Source organism: Manduca sexta, chromosome 24 (genome assembly GCF_014839805.1).
Source record: "Manduca sexta isolate Smith_Timp_Sample1 chromosome 24, JHU_Msex_v1.0, whole genome shotgun sequence".
Lineage (NCBI taxonomy): Eukaryota > Metazoa > Arthropoda > Insecta > Lepidoptera > Sphingidae > Manduca > Manduca sexta.
Genome location: NC_051138.1, coordinates 3,103,343 through 3,122,284, shown reverse-complemented (window position 1 = coordinate 3,122,284; position 18,942 = coordinate 3,103,343). Strand labels below are relative to the sequence as shown.

Sequence of the window (18,942 nt, the reverse complement as noted above, 5' to 3'; positions counted from 1 at the left end):
GTACGTAAATAAGGTCTTGACATTGTTAATGTGCGATTCTATATTTGGAATGACGATTATTATGTTGCGACCGGTTTGAGTCTGTCCCGGCGTTATTTTCGGACTAAACATGTTTAGTTATTTTTGTACATTATTAAGAATGGCATAAATATCAGTGACTGTCCCGCGCAGCTAGCTTAGTGCAACAAGATACCCCGGGGCAGTATCGTATGCGCCGAAGAACGCCATCGCAGGTTTTGGGTGGTATGCCGGTGGTATACAGAGGTTAGGGACTCGGTCCAATGTTCGTTCGGATTATGCTTTAGTCCCGAGTGTAGAAATTGGGCCATAAGATAAGTTTAACCGTAAACCAACATAACCGTTTTACCCTCGAAGTGGTGGTAGCATTAACGCATATTTCACTGCGAAAAAAAGAGTGGCATATCTATACTTATATTATAAAGCTGAAGAGTTTGTTTGAACGCACTAATCTCAGGAAGTACTAAAACAATTTTTTTTTTACTAGTAGGAAACTACATCTTGAGTGCTATAGGCTTAATTTTTTCCCGGTACAATATTTATCCTGAAGAAGCTTTTGTACGCGGGCGGAGCTACAGGCAAACGCTAGTGTTATAGTAACCCTGAACCAGGATTCATGGTCTCACACATCATGGTCCGAGTTAATGTTTAATCTATAAATATTTGTATCGATGCGGGGATCTAATTCAGCTTCTCGTTTTACAGAAAGCTCGTCACTCATCGTATAAATAGTTAATTTAATTGATTAATACTTAATTTCGTCATTCGTGTGTAAGAATTAAATAAGAATATGGTGTCACTAAAATGTTCTATTATCTATTAAACAGAATAATCAGGATTATTGCAGTCATTAAACTTAAGTAATTTGGACTCTTCAAAAATTAATTACGTCACATCAATTATACTTAGAAAAAAAGATAGTTTTTTCCTGAGCTTTAAAACAATTTTGAACTTCATATTTTTGAACAGCTATAATTAACAATAATTCTATCAACATTTCGGTGCAGCGATTGATCTGTTCGTTTCATCATATCTGTTTCAGCAGTTTTAAGTTATATCCTGGAAGCGTGACCAGGCATTTCTGCATACATCATGTCTCCCCCTAATAACGCACCGACCAACAACTTTCCATCGATTATACAAGATAAAATTCTTCTGCCAATTTTAAAACTTTGTCAATTAATCAACTTTGCCCATATGTCCGGAAATGCTGAGTTATTCTAGTATAAAGTTTAGGTGTTAAATATGTGTATTGAATAAAACAACATTGTTAATAGTTTATACATACTAATTTTTTTTGTTTGTTGCATTATTGGTATTATAGTGAATTAGAGAATTTCCCGCCTCAACACCCACCACTACATCTACTATTATTATAATCAAGGATCAGCAGTGGCATGCATTTTATAACACCGAGCGGTGAAGTTTGTCGAGTCTCAGGGAACGTTACTTTGTCTTTATCCCGCGACGAAGTTAATCAAATAAAAAGATAGGGAGGAGTTGGGAACATTAATTGTCCACTTCTCTCCATAGCAAAGCGGGAGACATAATATTGAACTAAGGAGGCATTTTAACCTCAAGTATTACGTTTACAACTAGAAAAGCCAGTTGTAAAGCATCACGAATAAAACTTAAACGAAAGGAGATTGTAGTGAATAGGTATTTGTATAATGTTGTCACAGTCGGCGGTAAGAGCAGCGTCTCGTCGGGCCGGCGCTGCGTGGCCGGGCCGTGTCATCGCCCCATTGTTTCACTGCTGTGCGCTGTGCGTCTGAAATTAAAACAACGCTGCGTTATATCAATCCATTTGTGCGTGAAACGGGCGCACTGTTCATTGTTTTGACGTTGTCATTAAAATTGCCCATTACCGCCGGCGCGTCGTTTGGAAACCACTTGAACTCCCCGTGCTCGGTTCGCGTGTGAACGCACATGTATCATCGCGGACGTTTTGATGCGCAAATAACTTATTGATACGCTTTTACGACTTACAAAGTGTATTGCTATAAAACTGACTGTTTAAATTGACAAATGTATAAATTACGTTGTATTTTTTGTCTTTCATAACTCATGCTTACAATAAATTGTATTAAAGTTATTCAGTCCGGGTTCTGTGCTGTAGAAGTGGAATAATGGAAACATTACATTGACTTTGTTCTATTGTGTTCTATTGTTAAATGTAATGACTGTATTTATAGCAAAGCAAAACTTGTAGGGAACGTAATAACAGCCTGTTGCCCAGACCTATATTCTTATTCGGTCGTCTCGTATTTAACAAATATGTACACGTCGTAGGGCTATTGTAGACACTGACTTTCCACAGTTTCTAGGTTGCTCGTAAAACTAGAACTATTTTATTAGCTAAGTACTAATTGACCTCTAGCCATTAAGCAACTTTTAGGTTAGGCGAATGTTTGTTTCAAAATGTAAAGTCGGATTGTGAAACAATTAAATTGAGAATTAGTTATTTTGGTTGCCGTTTTATGAAGCGCCTGTACGCTTTGTAAACAACCAAAACCAGTATTACGATGTTTGTATAGGATTTATTGGCATGAAATTATAATTAACAAGCGACGAGTAACTTCGGCCACATTTCGTCAACCGGAGCCAGATTGGAGACTAACTGCCCAGGGTGAAAGGCGGGTAGAATGTTATGTGATAGAGGATTTCGTGTCCCGGGAGAAAGGAAACTAAAGGGCGTGGCGTACAGTTTAAGATTACGCGCATGAGCATATTGAAAGCTTTTCGCGTTCATGAAATGTTAATGAGAAGGGATTAAACAACGGGCCGCGCTTCTAATGCGACTCGCTGATACATTTGTACCGTTTCCTCGAAAGAATTTATAAAAAGCTGTACAATTATTTGGAATAAGATTGTAAATGAACACAATTTTATATTTTTAACCGACTTCAAAAAAAAGGAGGAGGTTATCAATTCGACGTGATTTTTTTATTTTTTTGTATGTTTGTTACCTCAGAACTCGCTCATTTATGAACCGATTTGGAAAATTCTTTTTTTATTCGAAAGAATTTCTCTTCAGATTGGTCCCATAAAATTTTTTTTCAAGATCGCTTCGGTAGTTTGGTTTTAAAATTATTAAAGGTTGCCTTAAGAGGTGCTGTGTGGTTTTCATAGATAGTTGAAATTCCTTTGTGTTGTTTTATTATAAAGAATCTGATTTGCGCAAGTAAGGTTATATATTGTTTACGATAACATATTATAAATTATAATAGAACATCATGCTTATATTCGGCATTGGAATCATCACAGTCGGCATAAATAACATCGATTTATCAGCTACACCAAACAGTTTATTAGTATGAAATAGTGAAGCTGCCGTATTCTAATAAATCATACATTTTTTTTACCGTTTAACTATTTTTTTTATCTAAATAATGTAATGTTCATTGTTGCCAGATGTGGACCGAGGAGCTGTTCGCTTTGACGTACAATCTGAACCAGCTCAACAATCCCACCATCAAGTTCCTGGAAAAGTTGCACACCAAGATCACACTCAAGGCGGACAAGTCTGGCAAAATACTTGTTAAGAAGTAAGTATGCGCTATTATATTGTTTTAGCTGTATCGAGAGAATTGGTTAGGTTTTCGGTATGTTTACATGCAATAAATAATACTATCAGCTCCGTATTACATATTGTCCCACTGCTGGGCACGGGCCTCCTCTAATACTTAGATAATATCTAAGGCCTTAGTCCACGCTGACTTATATTGGCAGACATCACATATCCTCAATTTTTTATAGGGAAGTTCTCAAGTATGCAGGTTTCCTCACGATATTTTCCTTCACCGTTATAACAAGCGATAATTCATAAAGAATACACATATAAGTTTATAAAAAGGTGCGTGTGTTTGAGTTTTGAACCAGCGGATATTCGTCTTGACAGTCCGTTTCACTCCTAACCAGGCTTTCGCCACTTATTATGCTTATATAGCGCAACAGGCAATGTAGGGTTTGTGGAGAGGTAAGATTGCCCACTGCTGTAAGTCTATTCTTTCGTAGAAATACTGAGCTGCCTTAATAACTCTTGATCAAAGCGTATCTGTATAATACATATCGATGAAAATAAATGTTTTATAGTTATGCGGTAGTTCATGGCCAAATTAAAATATATAATTGCTTTTTCTCTTTAATGTTAATATTAAACAGTTGCATGAGAGATATTACATTAACAAAATAATATTAAATTGCATTAAGAGGAGAAACATTTTAATCACCGTAATAACTTAATCGTAATTACAATATTTTAAAATTCATTAACTCATATCAAAAGCGGCGCACGGCTCTTTTGTGTAGAAACATCTCTACGTACAATTTTAACGAGAGGAAAATTTAGTAGAATATTTTTTTATTCAAATATTTACATTTTGAAATTCTTGGTAAACTGGATTGATTTATGCGTATAAATATTATAATACGTCGTTAAACTGGACGTTTAATAACGTTTGATAGTCGTCAATGGAGCCGGAACGCTGTCAAAATTGAGGCGCTCTAGCAAAAAATCATTGCATTTCGTCGCTCGACCTTCGCGCGAAATAGTTCCTCTTTGATCTTCATTGTCTTTTAATTTTTTTGCCGTTTGAATAATAAGTGCATTGATGATTTATGGCGGGTTGCGGTTTTGCGCGATTTGTTATTCGTTACTTTTTTATTTATATCGATTTGTTTTGGGTAATCAGTAAACGTTTCGGTTGGTCTGCTCACAAGGTAATATTTTATGAATATAAAAAGTTATATAATAGGTTATGTGTTTCTTTTGATTATATTAATAGTGTTGCGATTCGTGGATGTTTTATAAACTACTACTTACTACCTTTTTATCTAGGATTAATCTATCCTATGCTACCTTTGTTCCTGAAAACACTTTTACTGAGGCGAAGTGGCGAGGAAACCAAAAAATCTTATAATTTTTTTCCTGCGTCATACAATACAGAAATCTTGATCCAAAAACTTTAACATTACAAAAGAAAAAAACTAACAATCTCGCCAGTATTCTGGTTTGATAGTATCGCATATCGATCCGATTTTAATTAGTATCAAGTAATAGGATGTACGGAGGCCTGGGCGTAGCTTTGATGACGACCAACAGCAACAATGTCGCGGGACGTCCTATAACGTTGTTTTCGGGACTTGATTGACGCAAATGTGAATAGGCCGTCGTGTGCTGAACAGATACGTTCTCTTTGTACGAGCTTTACGTGGGGACATCGTGACGGATGTTCAGTTTGGCTTGATGTGGTTTGAAAGCGATGACAGCCACTGATAGTTGATATAGTACGATGGTGTGTCGGCCTCTATAATATTGGTTGATATAGGGTTTTGGCATGTTTTATGTTTTATGATAACAGAAGCTAGCGCGTTGCTTTATGCAACATATTTATGTACCAGTTATTGAGTTATTGAGTCGCATTTTTCTTTAATAACATTATTTTGTATGCGTTATATTGATTACGATGCGATGGGACTTTCATTTCCTAGATAAAGTACCTAGAAAAATTTATAAAGAGAAAATTGTTGAAATTAAGTGGTGTTGCAGCAGGATAGTAGGGTTACCGATGACGAGGTCCTTCGATACATAATTTGTCATAATGGTACTCGCCTAACACGTGGGACATGAATAATATTGACGGACCGTGTGCTTTAGTTGCACTACACCCGACCTCTCGGGGAATCCGGATGATTATAAATACTGATATACTTTATGAGATGGAAATAACTCCTCTACTGATCCTCATTTAAAAAAAAAATACAATAGGAAGCTACATTATCCATGACTGTTATAGGGTACTTTTAATTCCGGGAATGGACTTTAATATGCACAGAGCCGCGGGCAAAAGCATGTTATGTAAAGTGATTGCTATTAACACACTCTTGCGTTTAGAACTTCGATCGTTCCGAATTATTTGTTCTCACAAGTTGGATATAAATATGCTGGTAGGATCTTTGTATTTGCCCGGATAACAAGGCTACACAAGGTGTGATACCCACCATAGCGGGCCACGCAAGTGTATCAATAGGCTTCAGTTTCAATAGGCCGGCATAATTGTGTCGCCTGGCGAGGGATAATCATCTTTAATTTGTCGAAACTATCAGGACTCTTCTCCACTTACCATCAGCTGTAGTAAGGTACCTTCGCCGAGCCAGTATATAAAAATGTATTTATATGAATTAGAAACGTTAGGAAGTCATTTAAAAGCCATTCCTGCATTAAAACTGTACTATATCCCACTGTATTTATATGTCAAAGTTTGATTTTGAATCTAATGTTATTATCTTTTAGTGTGTCGCCGTTGACCACAAATATGATAATTATGTATGTATCAATAAATTATGCATTAAGGTCTGTTATTATTTATCACCTTGCGCAGCGTATACAAACGCAGTTTGTATAATTATGTCTGATTAATTTTTGTTTTTTAGTTATTATTTGGGAGTTAGACAGTACTTTATATTTTAGAAATCGTCATTGAACTATTTAACAGATAGTTTTCATATTTTAGACGATTTGAGATCATGTTTAAGGTATATTAATTTAATTAACAACTACTTTGGATATTGATTTTCTAGGACGTTGATTCACGACACAGATCCGTGAAGGTTGCTTGTGATGTTAATATTTACCATCTATTATGTATAACATAATGTTTAAGCGCCATTAGCTACCGTGATGATTTCACGAAGCAAAAACGAATCTAAGGTCATACATGTAATGCACGCACACGGATGTACTTACATCGACCACGCAACACCTACCACGATTAATGTATTGTACAGGTAAATGGTTTAATTATTGGGGAATAATTTAGTCCACAATAATGTAATTATTCCCAATAATTTAATCAATTATCACGTATCGTCTCATGTCATCGTATAAGTTTTCTCTAATGTGAGTATTTAATGGAACATTTGCGCAAACTTTCATGTTTCATCAGTGTAAGCAACAAATTAAATTAGCACACAAATAAATCGAGTAATAAGTTTTGTTTACGTCGTCTACATTTTAGTTATATTTAGTAATGAATTTATCAAATATAATCCCGTAATGACATTAAATTATGTTTTAACTTGACAAATAATTTTACAAGTGTTACTGACACCGCTTTGATTTGTCTTGCAGAGGTTGTATTATTTAGTCTGGTCGAACGAGTCGTATTACCAATCAATGAGATATCAATTGTTCATTTTTGTTTTATCTACAACACCCGAGAGCCAGTCCGATAGTCGGGTGATTCCGTAAAGGTTAACATTTAAAGCAAAAAGGTTAACGGTGACTTAAACGGTTCGGAAAAAATGCGCCGACGGCAGACTAAAAACAGCGCGTTCATTGTTGAATATTCGTTTTTTATGATTTTGCATGGAGGATTATCTGTTCATTTATCGTCTAGTCGCGAGATTGCGATGCATGATTCGCTATCGATATTGTATTCGTCGAAATTATGGGGCTTTATTAAAAAAATGTATACAGAAAGCGAACTCATTGCATTAGCAATAATGATAAAACCTACTCACATAAAATATGGAAATTGAGAAACAAAAAAAATTTTGTTGGCGTTTGATTGACAGACGGTCTGATGGATCTACGTTGTACGGCGATGGACTGCTCCAATCATGTTACGGAGCCGGAAAATTAAAGTAATATCACCTCACCATAATTATAAGGACATTTTTTTTGTTTTACATTCGAAGATTTTTGATCTTGTATTAATTATTATTATGTCTTTTTTATCGTCTCTTAAGAGCGTGTATGATTGGTGCAGATCTCATTGCCGCCGAAACATACAGAGATTTTACTTGAATATTTTTTACTGGAATTGTTTTATATGTCCACTGATTGACTTGAATAAGCTCAGTCAACCGTCACTTGTTGCGTCTACCCAAACCTATTTGAAGATAAGGGCGTGATCCCATACATATAGTTTGGTCTCTGTTATATGCTATTTTTAATTTAAATAAAGCAGGAGGCAAGCATAGGATGCATTAGCGTCAAGAGGCCATTGACGTGAAAAAACAATTAGGCTCACCTTATACCTCACCGTTATTGAGTAAGTTGTGTTGGATATCCTTGTGGGTTTATTATTATTTATACATATATACATATTCACGCCTTTTATCCCCCCAGGGGTAAGCAGAGACACAACTAGTGCACCTACTTTTCGTCATGTGTCCCATCCCATGAAGTGATAACTGGCACAAATGCCAGACAGACTGATATTGAGTAGAAAAACCCATTATCACTTCTCGACCCGGGGATCAAACCTGAGACCTGAGTTCTGCAGTCGTAACGTAATACAACTCCGCCACCGAGGCAGTGTTATTAATATTTGTGACATGTTAAAAGATAAAGGGCTTACTTCCTAATACATTTATTAATTTCATAAAATGTATTACGTAAAATAAAATATAAAAAGCGGCGATAGCCTAGTTGGTTGTGGAACGGACTGCCGAGACGAATGTCCGCAGGTTCAAATCCCAAGGGCACACACCTCAGACTTTTTTAAAAAATTATGTGTGTATTCTTTGTGAATTATCGCTTGCTTTAACGGTGAAGGAAAACATCGTGAGGAAACCTGCATACCTGAGAAAATTCTCTATTAGGAATTTTCGAGGGTGTGTGAAGTCTACCAACCCACACTAGGCCAGCGTGGTGGACTAAGGCCTATTCCCTCTCAGTAGTAGAGGAGGCCCGTGCCCAGCAGTGGGACAGTATATAATACAGGGCTGATATGATATGAAAAAAAATATTGTGAGATGTTTACAGCGATAGTTCTAAAAGGTCTAGAAATCCTTTTATAGCCTTTAAATTTACACGTGGTCCGAAAGGGCATGGATTCGATCCCTGGTTCGAGAAATTGAAGCTTTGTTTTAGAAATATAATGAGAAATGCCAGGTTTCACAAGTTGTCTAGGCCCAAACAACCCGTTCTATATCCTTAGCCTTTCTTTTAAAGATAGCAGCAAGATTTTCTTGATATTATGAGTGTTTCATAAGCATTGATTGTCACTCAAAAAAGACCCACTTGCTCGCCGGTATAAACCGAAAAAAAATCCGCATTTTCCTTATAAAGGTTTTAATCTATTAAATAAATAATAATAATACATAAATAAATAAATGATAATACATAATTTTTATTTTGTAAAGCACACAGTTAATTGTAAATGTTATGCACACGAAAATTGTCATGCATATCTGCATACATAATATATATACCATAGTTTAACATTAGCAATAAAATAATGCGTGGTGTGGTAGTGCTATTTAAATAAAATAAATAATTTTAATGCAGCAATAATTTTATTTTACTAGTTTAGCGTTGTCCCTCAGTAATTCACGTACTCTGTCATGTTTAACATGACGTAACAAATTGATATAAAGTAGGGACCGGGGATACACTGACCTTTGGGCTGACACCACCGTGCGTGTGTCAAGCCGGGTCTCATCTGTGATAAATTGTTGCGTATTGTCTTAATTGCTATTTATATGTACCATAATCTTTACATAATATAATAAAAATGTAACTGGCCGATGTGTGTACGAAGGGCCTTTATTAGAGCAACAGAAGCCAAAACTTTTTAGATTTTTCTGTCTGTATGTTTGTTACACGCAACACGCAAGAACTATTTATTGCATGGAATTAAATGCTGTTTTCAACGATGTATTGTTAAATGTTTAATTTAATATATAGGCTCTATTTTATTCCGGAAAGACTTTTTCACGCGAGCGGAGCCGCGAGCAAAACATAGTCTATAGGAAATATGTAAGGTTTATAAGTTTGTAAAGGGAGTTTTGGTATTAGCTGACTCAGGCCATGCATTGTTTATGTAATGTTGAAGCGGTCGCTTCAGGATTTTCGGTCGTCTTGCAAAAAGAATAAGACCTATTGCTTTTTGAATTTGAGTCCCTAAGACGATCCGACTCGTAATCGCTTATATTTCGCAAGCGACGATATGCACATTTGAACGTTTATGATTCAATATAAGAAGGCCGAACATAGAACAGTCAATAAATACAGCAGTTATGAGGTTTGATTTATGGCTGAAGGAAAGCCCCAGATATAACAGTTTTCGTTATTGTTCCATACTCCATTATGAATAACGTATATTTTACAACCAAACATAACTCAATTTAAAACCGGTAAATGCTAAAAATAAATCATTATTTACATTCAGTAGTGAATAGATTAATCGCGTATTGATATCCATAGCCTTGTTAAGAGGAACTTCCGTCTCTCGTTTATCTTTTACTGTGAAAACGTGTCGGGATGTTCCCGAAATCATCTATTCATATTTGTCGTATGTCGGTATGCGAAAAGGATGTGATTGAGCCGATTCACACGGAACACCCGAGGGTTTCCGTAGTTCCGAGTACGAAGTTATCTTTTATATTCGCTGTAAACGCACAAACACATATGTGTAGTAACTTTAGTTACTTTGTAAGTCGGTGGTGTGTGGTGGCTGGATCGTTGTCAAGCTCGATGGTTGTTACCGTAGAGATAGGCCTCAATTGGTAGTGCCCTTGATGTCGACGAAGGTATTAAAACACCTTATCGTAATACTATTTTGGTCTCGTGAACAGACAGACGAAAGATCATAAACAATAAAAAGGACATACAGTAATTTGTAAGTTAACCAGTGTTGTTCTTTCCCAGTATCGTGAGGCTGTTTGCACAGAACAAAGAGGATAAAAAGCGAGTGGAGAAAGCGCTCAGCGAGTCTGGCCTGCCGACCGGCAAGAACGACACCATAAGCCAGTCCAAATTCCAGTTTGAGGACTTTTTTGCCTTCTACAAGAGTCTCACGCAACGCGGAGAAGTGCAGAAGATATTTAATAATTTGTGAGTATTTTTATACCAAAAAACGACGCGACTAGCAAGCTACTCGCCTGATTGTAAGCGTTATAAACAGTAGCAATACACTACTGTATCTTTGAATTACAAAGTACTGAGTGGCATTCTACTTAACTCGTCATCTTCAGACATAATTCCAACAAGCTTTTAACAAGCAACAAGTTACTTCTACAAAACATAGGGTTCGCTGAATAGCAAGTTTGGTTGATTAGGGTGTAAGTGAAAACGACGGCATTTGGTTTTATTTATGTCAATTCTCGGAATATGTGTAATAAACTAATATTGTAACTTTCCCCTAATAAGGATACTCAACTAATAAGATAACTAAACTAATTATATCGCACTTGGTGGTAATCAACCCTAATCATTCTGTAGTGTTATCCAATTTCCCCCATCTTTTTTTCGGTTATAATATATCAGCCCTGTATTATATACTGTCCCACTATTGGACACGGGCCTCCTCTGCTATTGAGAGGGATTAGGTCTCAGTCCACCACGCTGGCTTAGTGCGGATTAGTAGACTTCACACACCCTCACAATTCCTATAGAGAACTTCTAAGGTATGTCTCCTCTCGATGTTTTCCTTTACCGTTAAAGTAAGCTATAATTCACAAGAAATACACACATAGTTTTAGAAAAGTAAAAGGTGTTCCCTTGTGATTTGAATCTGCGGACATTCGTCTCGGCAGTCCGTTCCACAACCAACTAGTCTATTGTCACTTTATATTATTCGGTTATATCGCCTACATAATATGACGAGTGATGCAATACACGTAATTGCAATGTCTAGATGCCGTCACAGGGGTCAGCACGCTTGCGCCCCGATCTATTCGTTTAATTGTATGGGCGTTGGGGCAAATTAAGCTTGTCACCCGTTTGACTCCTGCGTAAATCATAATTTAAACAGACAATGTGCGATTGTCATCTGTTATTGCTTAATTAAACGCTTATAACATTATCCATGTGTTTGTTAAGTTACAATTTAGATAATTATCGTAAATATTTGGGTTGGAAACTTGTTAAATTATTTTTCAGTTGATACAAATTAAATAGACGTATCATTATAATTAATAATTTTGATGTTACTTGGTTTTCAGTTGGCATACATTTTTATGTTACCTGGCAATTGTTTTCTCTCTTAAACGTTCAAGGCCAAGATTTCTAGCACATTTTTTTTTGGCGGTGACTACCATATTCAATATTTGCAGAACCGACGGCAAACCGCACCTATCGGCCAACCAGTTGGTGGACTTCCTGAACGAGGTGCAACGGGACCCGAGGCTGAACGAGATCCTGCACCCGTACGCCGATCTGCAGAGGGCCAAGGACCTGATCAAGGCGTACGAGCACAACAAATATCATCAGCAAAGATCGCAGCTTACATTCGATGGATTTTTAAGGTGGGTACTGTTTATGTGTTACCTATATGACAAAATATGGTTAAAATTAGCAAGAAAACTTGCAGAAGTTATCTCTCGCAAGTGATTTTTAAAGTGTAAACTGTATGCAATAACGGTAACCTGACTTGCAAACGAAGATTGCGGCGAGTCGCATTGGTATATAGAAATATTGTCGTTAGAGTAAACGCATCTGGAAGTACTTACGCAATATATTGTTGCGAGAGCTTGCTAGTTTAAACTTAGCTTTATGTTACGGTTTTTTTCTGGTTGTCAGCGACTAAAATGCTTATCTAGCGTGAGTCAGCTTTTTACAATATTGGAATGTGTTCATGAGCCAGTCGATGGTTACTGGTTTGGTTTCATATTTAAGTTTTTTGGTGGTAATTATACAATGTTGTATTGTAAATTATAATTAGTATCTAGAAAAAATGCAATTTGCGGACCGCGTTTATGATGCTGTGTTATGAATCTTTATGTCATGTCAGGTTACCTTTCGAAAAAGTTGACCCCTTGCTACCAGTGGCGAAGGATATCTTGGGTTCAAACCCAAGTTATCCTCACCTGCATTTGGTGTCTTCACTAACTAATTATAGAGGCGTTAGCGAAATCATGCCTAGTATCAACTCGTGTTGGACTAAGTTGGTATCAGTTTAATTTTTCTTCTGAAATACCAAGAGAAAAGAGAAGCGTTCGTTTAATATGCTCATTTAATAACTAAAAACCTAAAAAGCTTGTTTGAACTGTTTAAGGTTAAATTGATTGTTCCCTTCCAAATACTCAATATTGATTAAACTTAAATACATCAAAAATAAAAATCCCAATACTAAAAATTGATTTCAGATTCCTAATGTCCGAAGACAACCCGATCGTGGCGGCCAACAAGTTGGACCTGTGCGACGACATGGACCAACCGTTGGCCCACTACTTCATCAACAGCTCGCACAACACGTACCTCACCGGGCACCAGATCACGGGCAAGTCCAGCGTCGAGATTTACAGGCAGAGTCTGCTGGCTGGCTGTAGGTGAGTGCAGTTTTATGATTTAGAATATTCTCGAATAATTCGTGCTTGACTGTGTGGGAATGTTTATTTGTACCTGGGTACTCTGTTTAATTTGCTCGCTGGTTAGATGGTGTATTCAAAATATATGAAAATATCAGGTGGAATTCGGACGTATGTAGTGGATAAGATGTGTACCAATTAATAATAAAATTATATAGAAGATTTTTTTTTAAATGAATCATACTATGATTTTGAATACAACTTTATAAGCCGTTTACATACTCGTGTTTATGAGTATTTGTCTGTACTCGAAAAGAATTTAAATAAGGGGTTATTTTTCACAAATTAAAAGCCAGTTCTTCATGAACTATTAAAATAAAAGCAAAAGTTATGCTGGTGGTAGGATATTTGTATGTCAAACCCGACGTAATAGACCGCATAGTCGCGTTCCAGGATCAGCATGTGTAATGTGTATATCTGGTTTTAAGGCCGGCATAATTATGTCGACTGGCGATGGATAACGATCACTCGTCAGTCGAGATTGTCTGGACGCCAGTCCATTTACCATCAGGTGTATTGAGTCTCTTTTTGTGCTCTTATAAAAAAGCTAAAGTAAATTCACAACAGCCGTCGCATCATAAACATCGTAGTATAACCAAAAGTGAGAGTAACTTTGATTGTTATTGATAGCGAAAAAAATGCCCGTAAAATACCACGTAGATCCGCAATAATCTGTGTTCGTCTGTGTCTGACGTAAGCAACAAAATGATGTCAAGATAAAGGTATCTTCAATATAGTAGTATACTCAATTTAGTGAACTTGTACGATTCTTTTTGAACGTATAATATTGAGATATATTTCTTAGAAGTTAGAAAATAAGTGCTTGCTCTTTTTATGTTAATAAAATTATGCAAATTCTCATTACATCTGACGGATCATAAATGTTTCTAAAGGTATAACAAACACAAGTGGTTCCATGAAAATTTGATTCGTATTTATTCAAATACATTGTAGCATATTATATAGGATATTCGGTTAAGTTTTCTCAGTACAAATTTACATACAGCTCTCAATGTAAAGCAGAAAATTTAACTTTGCTTACCTTGTATAAAACAATTTAAAAGCTAAAGCTGGATTCCCACGGAGCGTGATCGCGTATGATACGCACGGCGGACGACACAGACGCGCGTCGGACCGAGACCCCTTTCCAAGGTACGTGTCGTGTGCCAAAGCACGTACTTCGACTTTGAATTTAAATAAAATCATCCGCGATATCATGCATCACGGAAACTCCCCTTAAATGTATAATATTCAGCTTCGGCTTAACTTTATAATCGGTTAATCTATAGTAATGTTATATATGCGAAATTTTGTATGGATGTATATTACTCAATCACGCCAGAACGGCTAAACGGATCTGAATGAAAGTTGGCAGACAGAAGGAATATAGTTAGGAATAGCACATACGCTACTTTATATTCCGGGAAATTATATAGTGGGACTATTATTTCGGAAAAACTTTGCATACGCAGTGAGCCACGAGCTAAAGGTAGTGTAGAATATTTGCTTCAATATAATTCTATTACCCTATAGTCTGAAAACAATAGCTGTCAACTCATTCTTGACTATTTTCAGACCGGCCGTAAAAATTGAAGGTAGTTGTTAATCCGTGTGCGCCGGCACGTACGCCGGTGTGCGTGCGCGCTCGTTGCGGCACCGCTAATTACGGCTTATCGACGCAATTTGTGTATAAAAATCTCTTAATGCACTTGATGCGTTTTTAATAGTAAATCCAATTAGTGCGGTATCGTACGTTCGACTATCGATATTATCAACGGATCGACCCTAATTAAGCGGTGTTAGTGGGTGGAAAATAAAAACTTTTAGCCTTACGCGTTGGAAATGTACCGGTTGTATGGAAGTTTTTGTCGATTAATTGTTTAATTAACTCAACACGTGAGATGTACGAAGGTATGTCGCATTCACACGTGTTGCAGTTGTAAACATAAAGTAGACTTCCATAACGGTGATGTCATAAGGTATATACAAGTCCCGCGGTAATAATCTTTAATAATCAGTGTTTTAATTAATCACTTTCCTTGCAATAATTTATTTGAAAGTTAAACGAAGCCTTGATTAAAGTTTTTGTAGATAAGGCCTAAAATGCGTTCACGCGAGTTTACGTTTACGTGTCTCCAGTGACAATTTTTATCGAAAATATTATACCCTTTAACATGTTTTTCTAACAAAAAGGAGACGTGGCCTACATGTTTTTTTATTGCGATATTTCGTTAGATATATTAGTTTGTTTTGTAACATGCTCGGCGCAAGCGACTTTACGGCCCTGATATTTAACTTTGGTTTTTGTTTTATGGTAATTCTTATCACTTCGCCGTGTATTCTAGTAGGTACTGTAGTTATCAGATATACTTTAAAAACATAAATTCGGTTAATAATATATTAGTATACGACATGCACCAAATATACCCAAAAAGTGGTCGACTACACTCTCTTCATTGGACAGTGTTCAGTTAAAGAGCCAACAACGTTTACTAGTAAGGCGTCGAAATGGTAGTAGTTATAGAAGTTTTAAAAAAAGTAATAACGGCTCGGTTATAAAAAGACAATGCGTTAAATAGTGATATAAGTGGACATTATAAATATTTGTGCAAGATGCTTGACAATGTTGTATTAAACCGTCTGTCTCGCTCGACCTTGCCTTCCTTTATGCGATTATTAAAGTTTCATAATAAATTACAGTGTGACGTCACAATCTACTGTCTAGTAGTTGTGTACTGATGACGAAAACACATTTTATGTAATGTCACATTCAAATGTATTTGTTGGTCCCGTAATGGATGAACTTGAAAACTAAAGTTCGCAAATGTATTTTATGTTCAAACTTAAATAATTTATTTTGAATCGATTATCGATTGGATGCCTTGTCCCATCATTAAGCACGGGCGGATGCGGAGTTTCGCTGGAGGGGACAATTTTAGGCGATTAAATGGCGGGTTAATTTTGACTTCCTGCCAAAATAAAACAGGTCGTTTGTATTTCGTTCGGGGCTATTGCACCCGTTTCTCCCCTCTGACACGACAAACTATATCATCCGCAAAAATCTCATGAAAATTCTGTATAAAAATTGCCGAATAAAACGAGCTATATAAACAAAGGCGGCGTAAGCGTGTGTGTTGAGCGTGCACGTCAAAATGTTTGTCTTTAATCGTCCAATATCGCGCGTGCCTGTTGATAATGCATTAGTGCGTGTCTATCGACGAAAACCGAACGCCGTCCGACACGTGTGTCCATTAATAAAACTTCACACAAAAACCGTGCCGACATATCGATATGTATATTCGTTTATATGAATATTAAATTCTTTACGTTTGCCAATGATGCGGTGAATATCAAATGGCTGCGTTATATGTTTTTGTATAGTAGATATATTCCTAAATATCCTAAAGAGGGGGAATATTCTGTTTTGTTTTTAACAGACTTCAAAAAAAGGAGGAGGTTATTAATTCGGCGTGAATTTTTTTTATGTTTGTTACCTCAGGACTCGCTCATTTATGGACCGATTTGGAAAAATCTCTTTTTATTCGAAAGAATATACCTTCAGATTGGTCCCATAGATTTTTTTCAAAATCGCTTTAGTAGTTTGGTTTTAAAACTAAAAAAACTAGAATAATTATGTGGTCCAAGTGAACGAAATCGCGAATTTTGCTTTCTTGTGACAATTTTAGTTATGTTTTTGCGTTGGGTTTGGTTGAATGTACTTCTCATTTGTATTCTGAGTGTGCAAAAAAATATCCAGAACATAGAACAATGAATATGAACCGTACTGCTGTACAGTATCCTTCGTCATCCAGAGACAATGTATATAATGCCTGTATTGCTCTAATAGCAAAAGTTTATTGCAAACAAACAAGTTCTGTAATAAAAATAAATAATCTCGTAACCTTTTCGATTCGAAAAACACATTTGATTTGCGCGAGTTTCGTCTCTATTGGACTCTTCGCGTATAAAGAATAAAGGCTTATAATATTATGTTAAATATATTTGAGTAAAACAAAGTAGACTATTATATTTTTTTTACAAAGACCGGTTGGTTTGTTTATTATTTTCCTCTAGAGAAGATAGACCAAGGAAATCTGAGCATCCCTTTTCAAAATTGGTTTACCCTACTTTGTTAACAATACAAAATATTAGAGTGTTTTTTAAATCAGTAAAAGATTTTCCGCTATATCATTATACAATAACAAAACAGTAAAATATCAAAGTTATTGTTACTAAATTGTTTGAAATTTAATTTAAAGTAATGAGAGTTTTGGCACAGATATTTTAAAAGGTTCTCTTGCTGGCCTATTATTGATGATGTTTATGCTTATTAGTATCCGTCAGCTAATCCATGGATTGAGATTAGCTTTCGTCGGTTTTCATCACAGACAACATATTAATAAGATTGGTTTATGGATTCATGTTTTCAAATAATGCCTTAAAAGTTATATCGAATTCAATATAGATTTAATTACTATTTAAATATAGATTTAAAATTACAATTTAAATATAAGTATAGATTGAATAAATGACTGTACAGACAATAGATGGGTTTAATTTAAAGCTGGATCTGTCCATCCATGGTTTGCCTTTTTTATATGTCTGAAAGGATGCCACAATACGAATTTTTAAAACTTATTTTCTATACATTCTCTCTTGGATATTTTTCGTAACGTTCAGTCCTTGCACAGATTGATACAAATCTACCATTCAACAGGTGCGTAGAACTGGACTTCTGGAACGGTCGCACTGAAGAGCCGGTGATAGTGCACGGCTACACATTCGTGCCGGAGATCAGCGCCAAGGAGGTACTGGAGGCGATAGCGGAGAGCGCGTTCAAGACCTCCGACTATCCAGTGGTGCTCAGCTTCGAGAACCACTGCAACCCGCGCCAGCAGGCCAAGATCGCTAACTACTGCAGGGATATATTCGGAGATATGCTGCTGGACAAGCCGCTGGACTCGCATCAGCTTGAACCGGGTGAGTGTTTTGTGTTGGAGAATGGTGAACACCAGCAGACGGTCGCCACAGTTATGCCGGCCGCACTAATTGCTTCTTCATGTCTCGCTTGAAGGATACCAGGTTGTAGAAAGAAGAGAACACGTATACCGGAAAACTATACCACAGCTTAATGGTGCGGCAAAAATATGAGTTGTCGAACCATTTGATTCGAACATGGAAGACTCCGCTAAGCTGTACACGTAAGCGAGCACATGTGGTTCTGTTAAGGAAAGGTGAGCATGGGTAAAGGTTAATGGTGGTAAATGTGACGATAGTCATAACACACCATTGCTGAATGGCGATAACAGCATAACAAAACGTAAACATAACAGATTTATTGAATCGAAGCAAAAGTCAGAATAAGTTATTAGTTATTATTGAATATTTGCAGAATGCTTGAGACTATATTTTTCTGTAACACGTGCTCGCTATATTGATGAAGTAATGAAGTTAATTATTTACAGGATAAATTATATTACCTGCCTACGTTTCCGTATATTTCATTCATAGCCGTACACTCATTTAGTCAGTGATTGATTCAGTTTTAATACATTTAAAACGTGGGAGTGTAAAATAAATTCTATTGGTGGGTAAGCTTGTACG

At 36.4% G+C, this 18,942-nt stretch overlaps 1 protein-coding gene across 3 annotated transcripts in view; it reads left to right on the top strand.

The window, feature by feature from the left end:
- The window catches only part of LOC115440592 (1-phosphatidylinositol 4,5-bisphosphate phosphodiesterase classes I and II), a 77,101-nt gene that overhangs the window by 34,555 nt on the left and 23,604 nt on the right, over positions 1–18,942 (top strand). For all 3 annotated transcript variants that reach the window (XM_037442199.1, XM_037442201.1, XM_037442200.1), the window contains 5 exons: positions 3,433–3,566; positions 10,679–10,864; positions 12,085–12,276; positions 13,117–13,299; positions 18,056–18,318. In XM_037442199.1, coding sequence (XP_037298096.1) covers positions 3,433–3,566; positions 10,679–10,864; positions 12,085–12,276; positions 13,117–13,299; positions 18,056–18,318 — 958 coding nt within the window. The remainder of the gene's footprint in view (positions 1–3,432; positions 3,567–10,678; positions 10,865–12,084; positions 12,277–13,116; positions 13,300–18,055; positions 18,319–18,942) is intronic.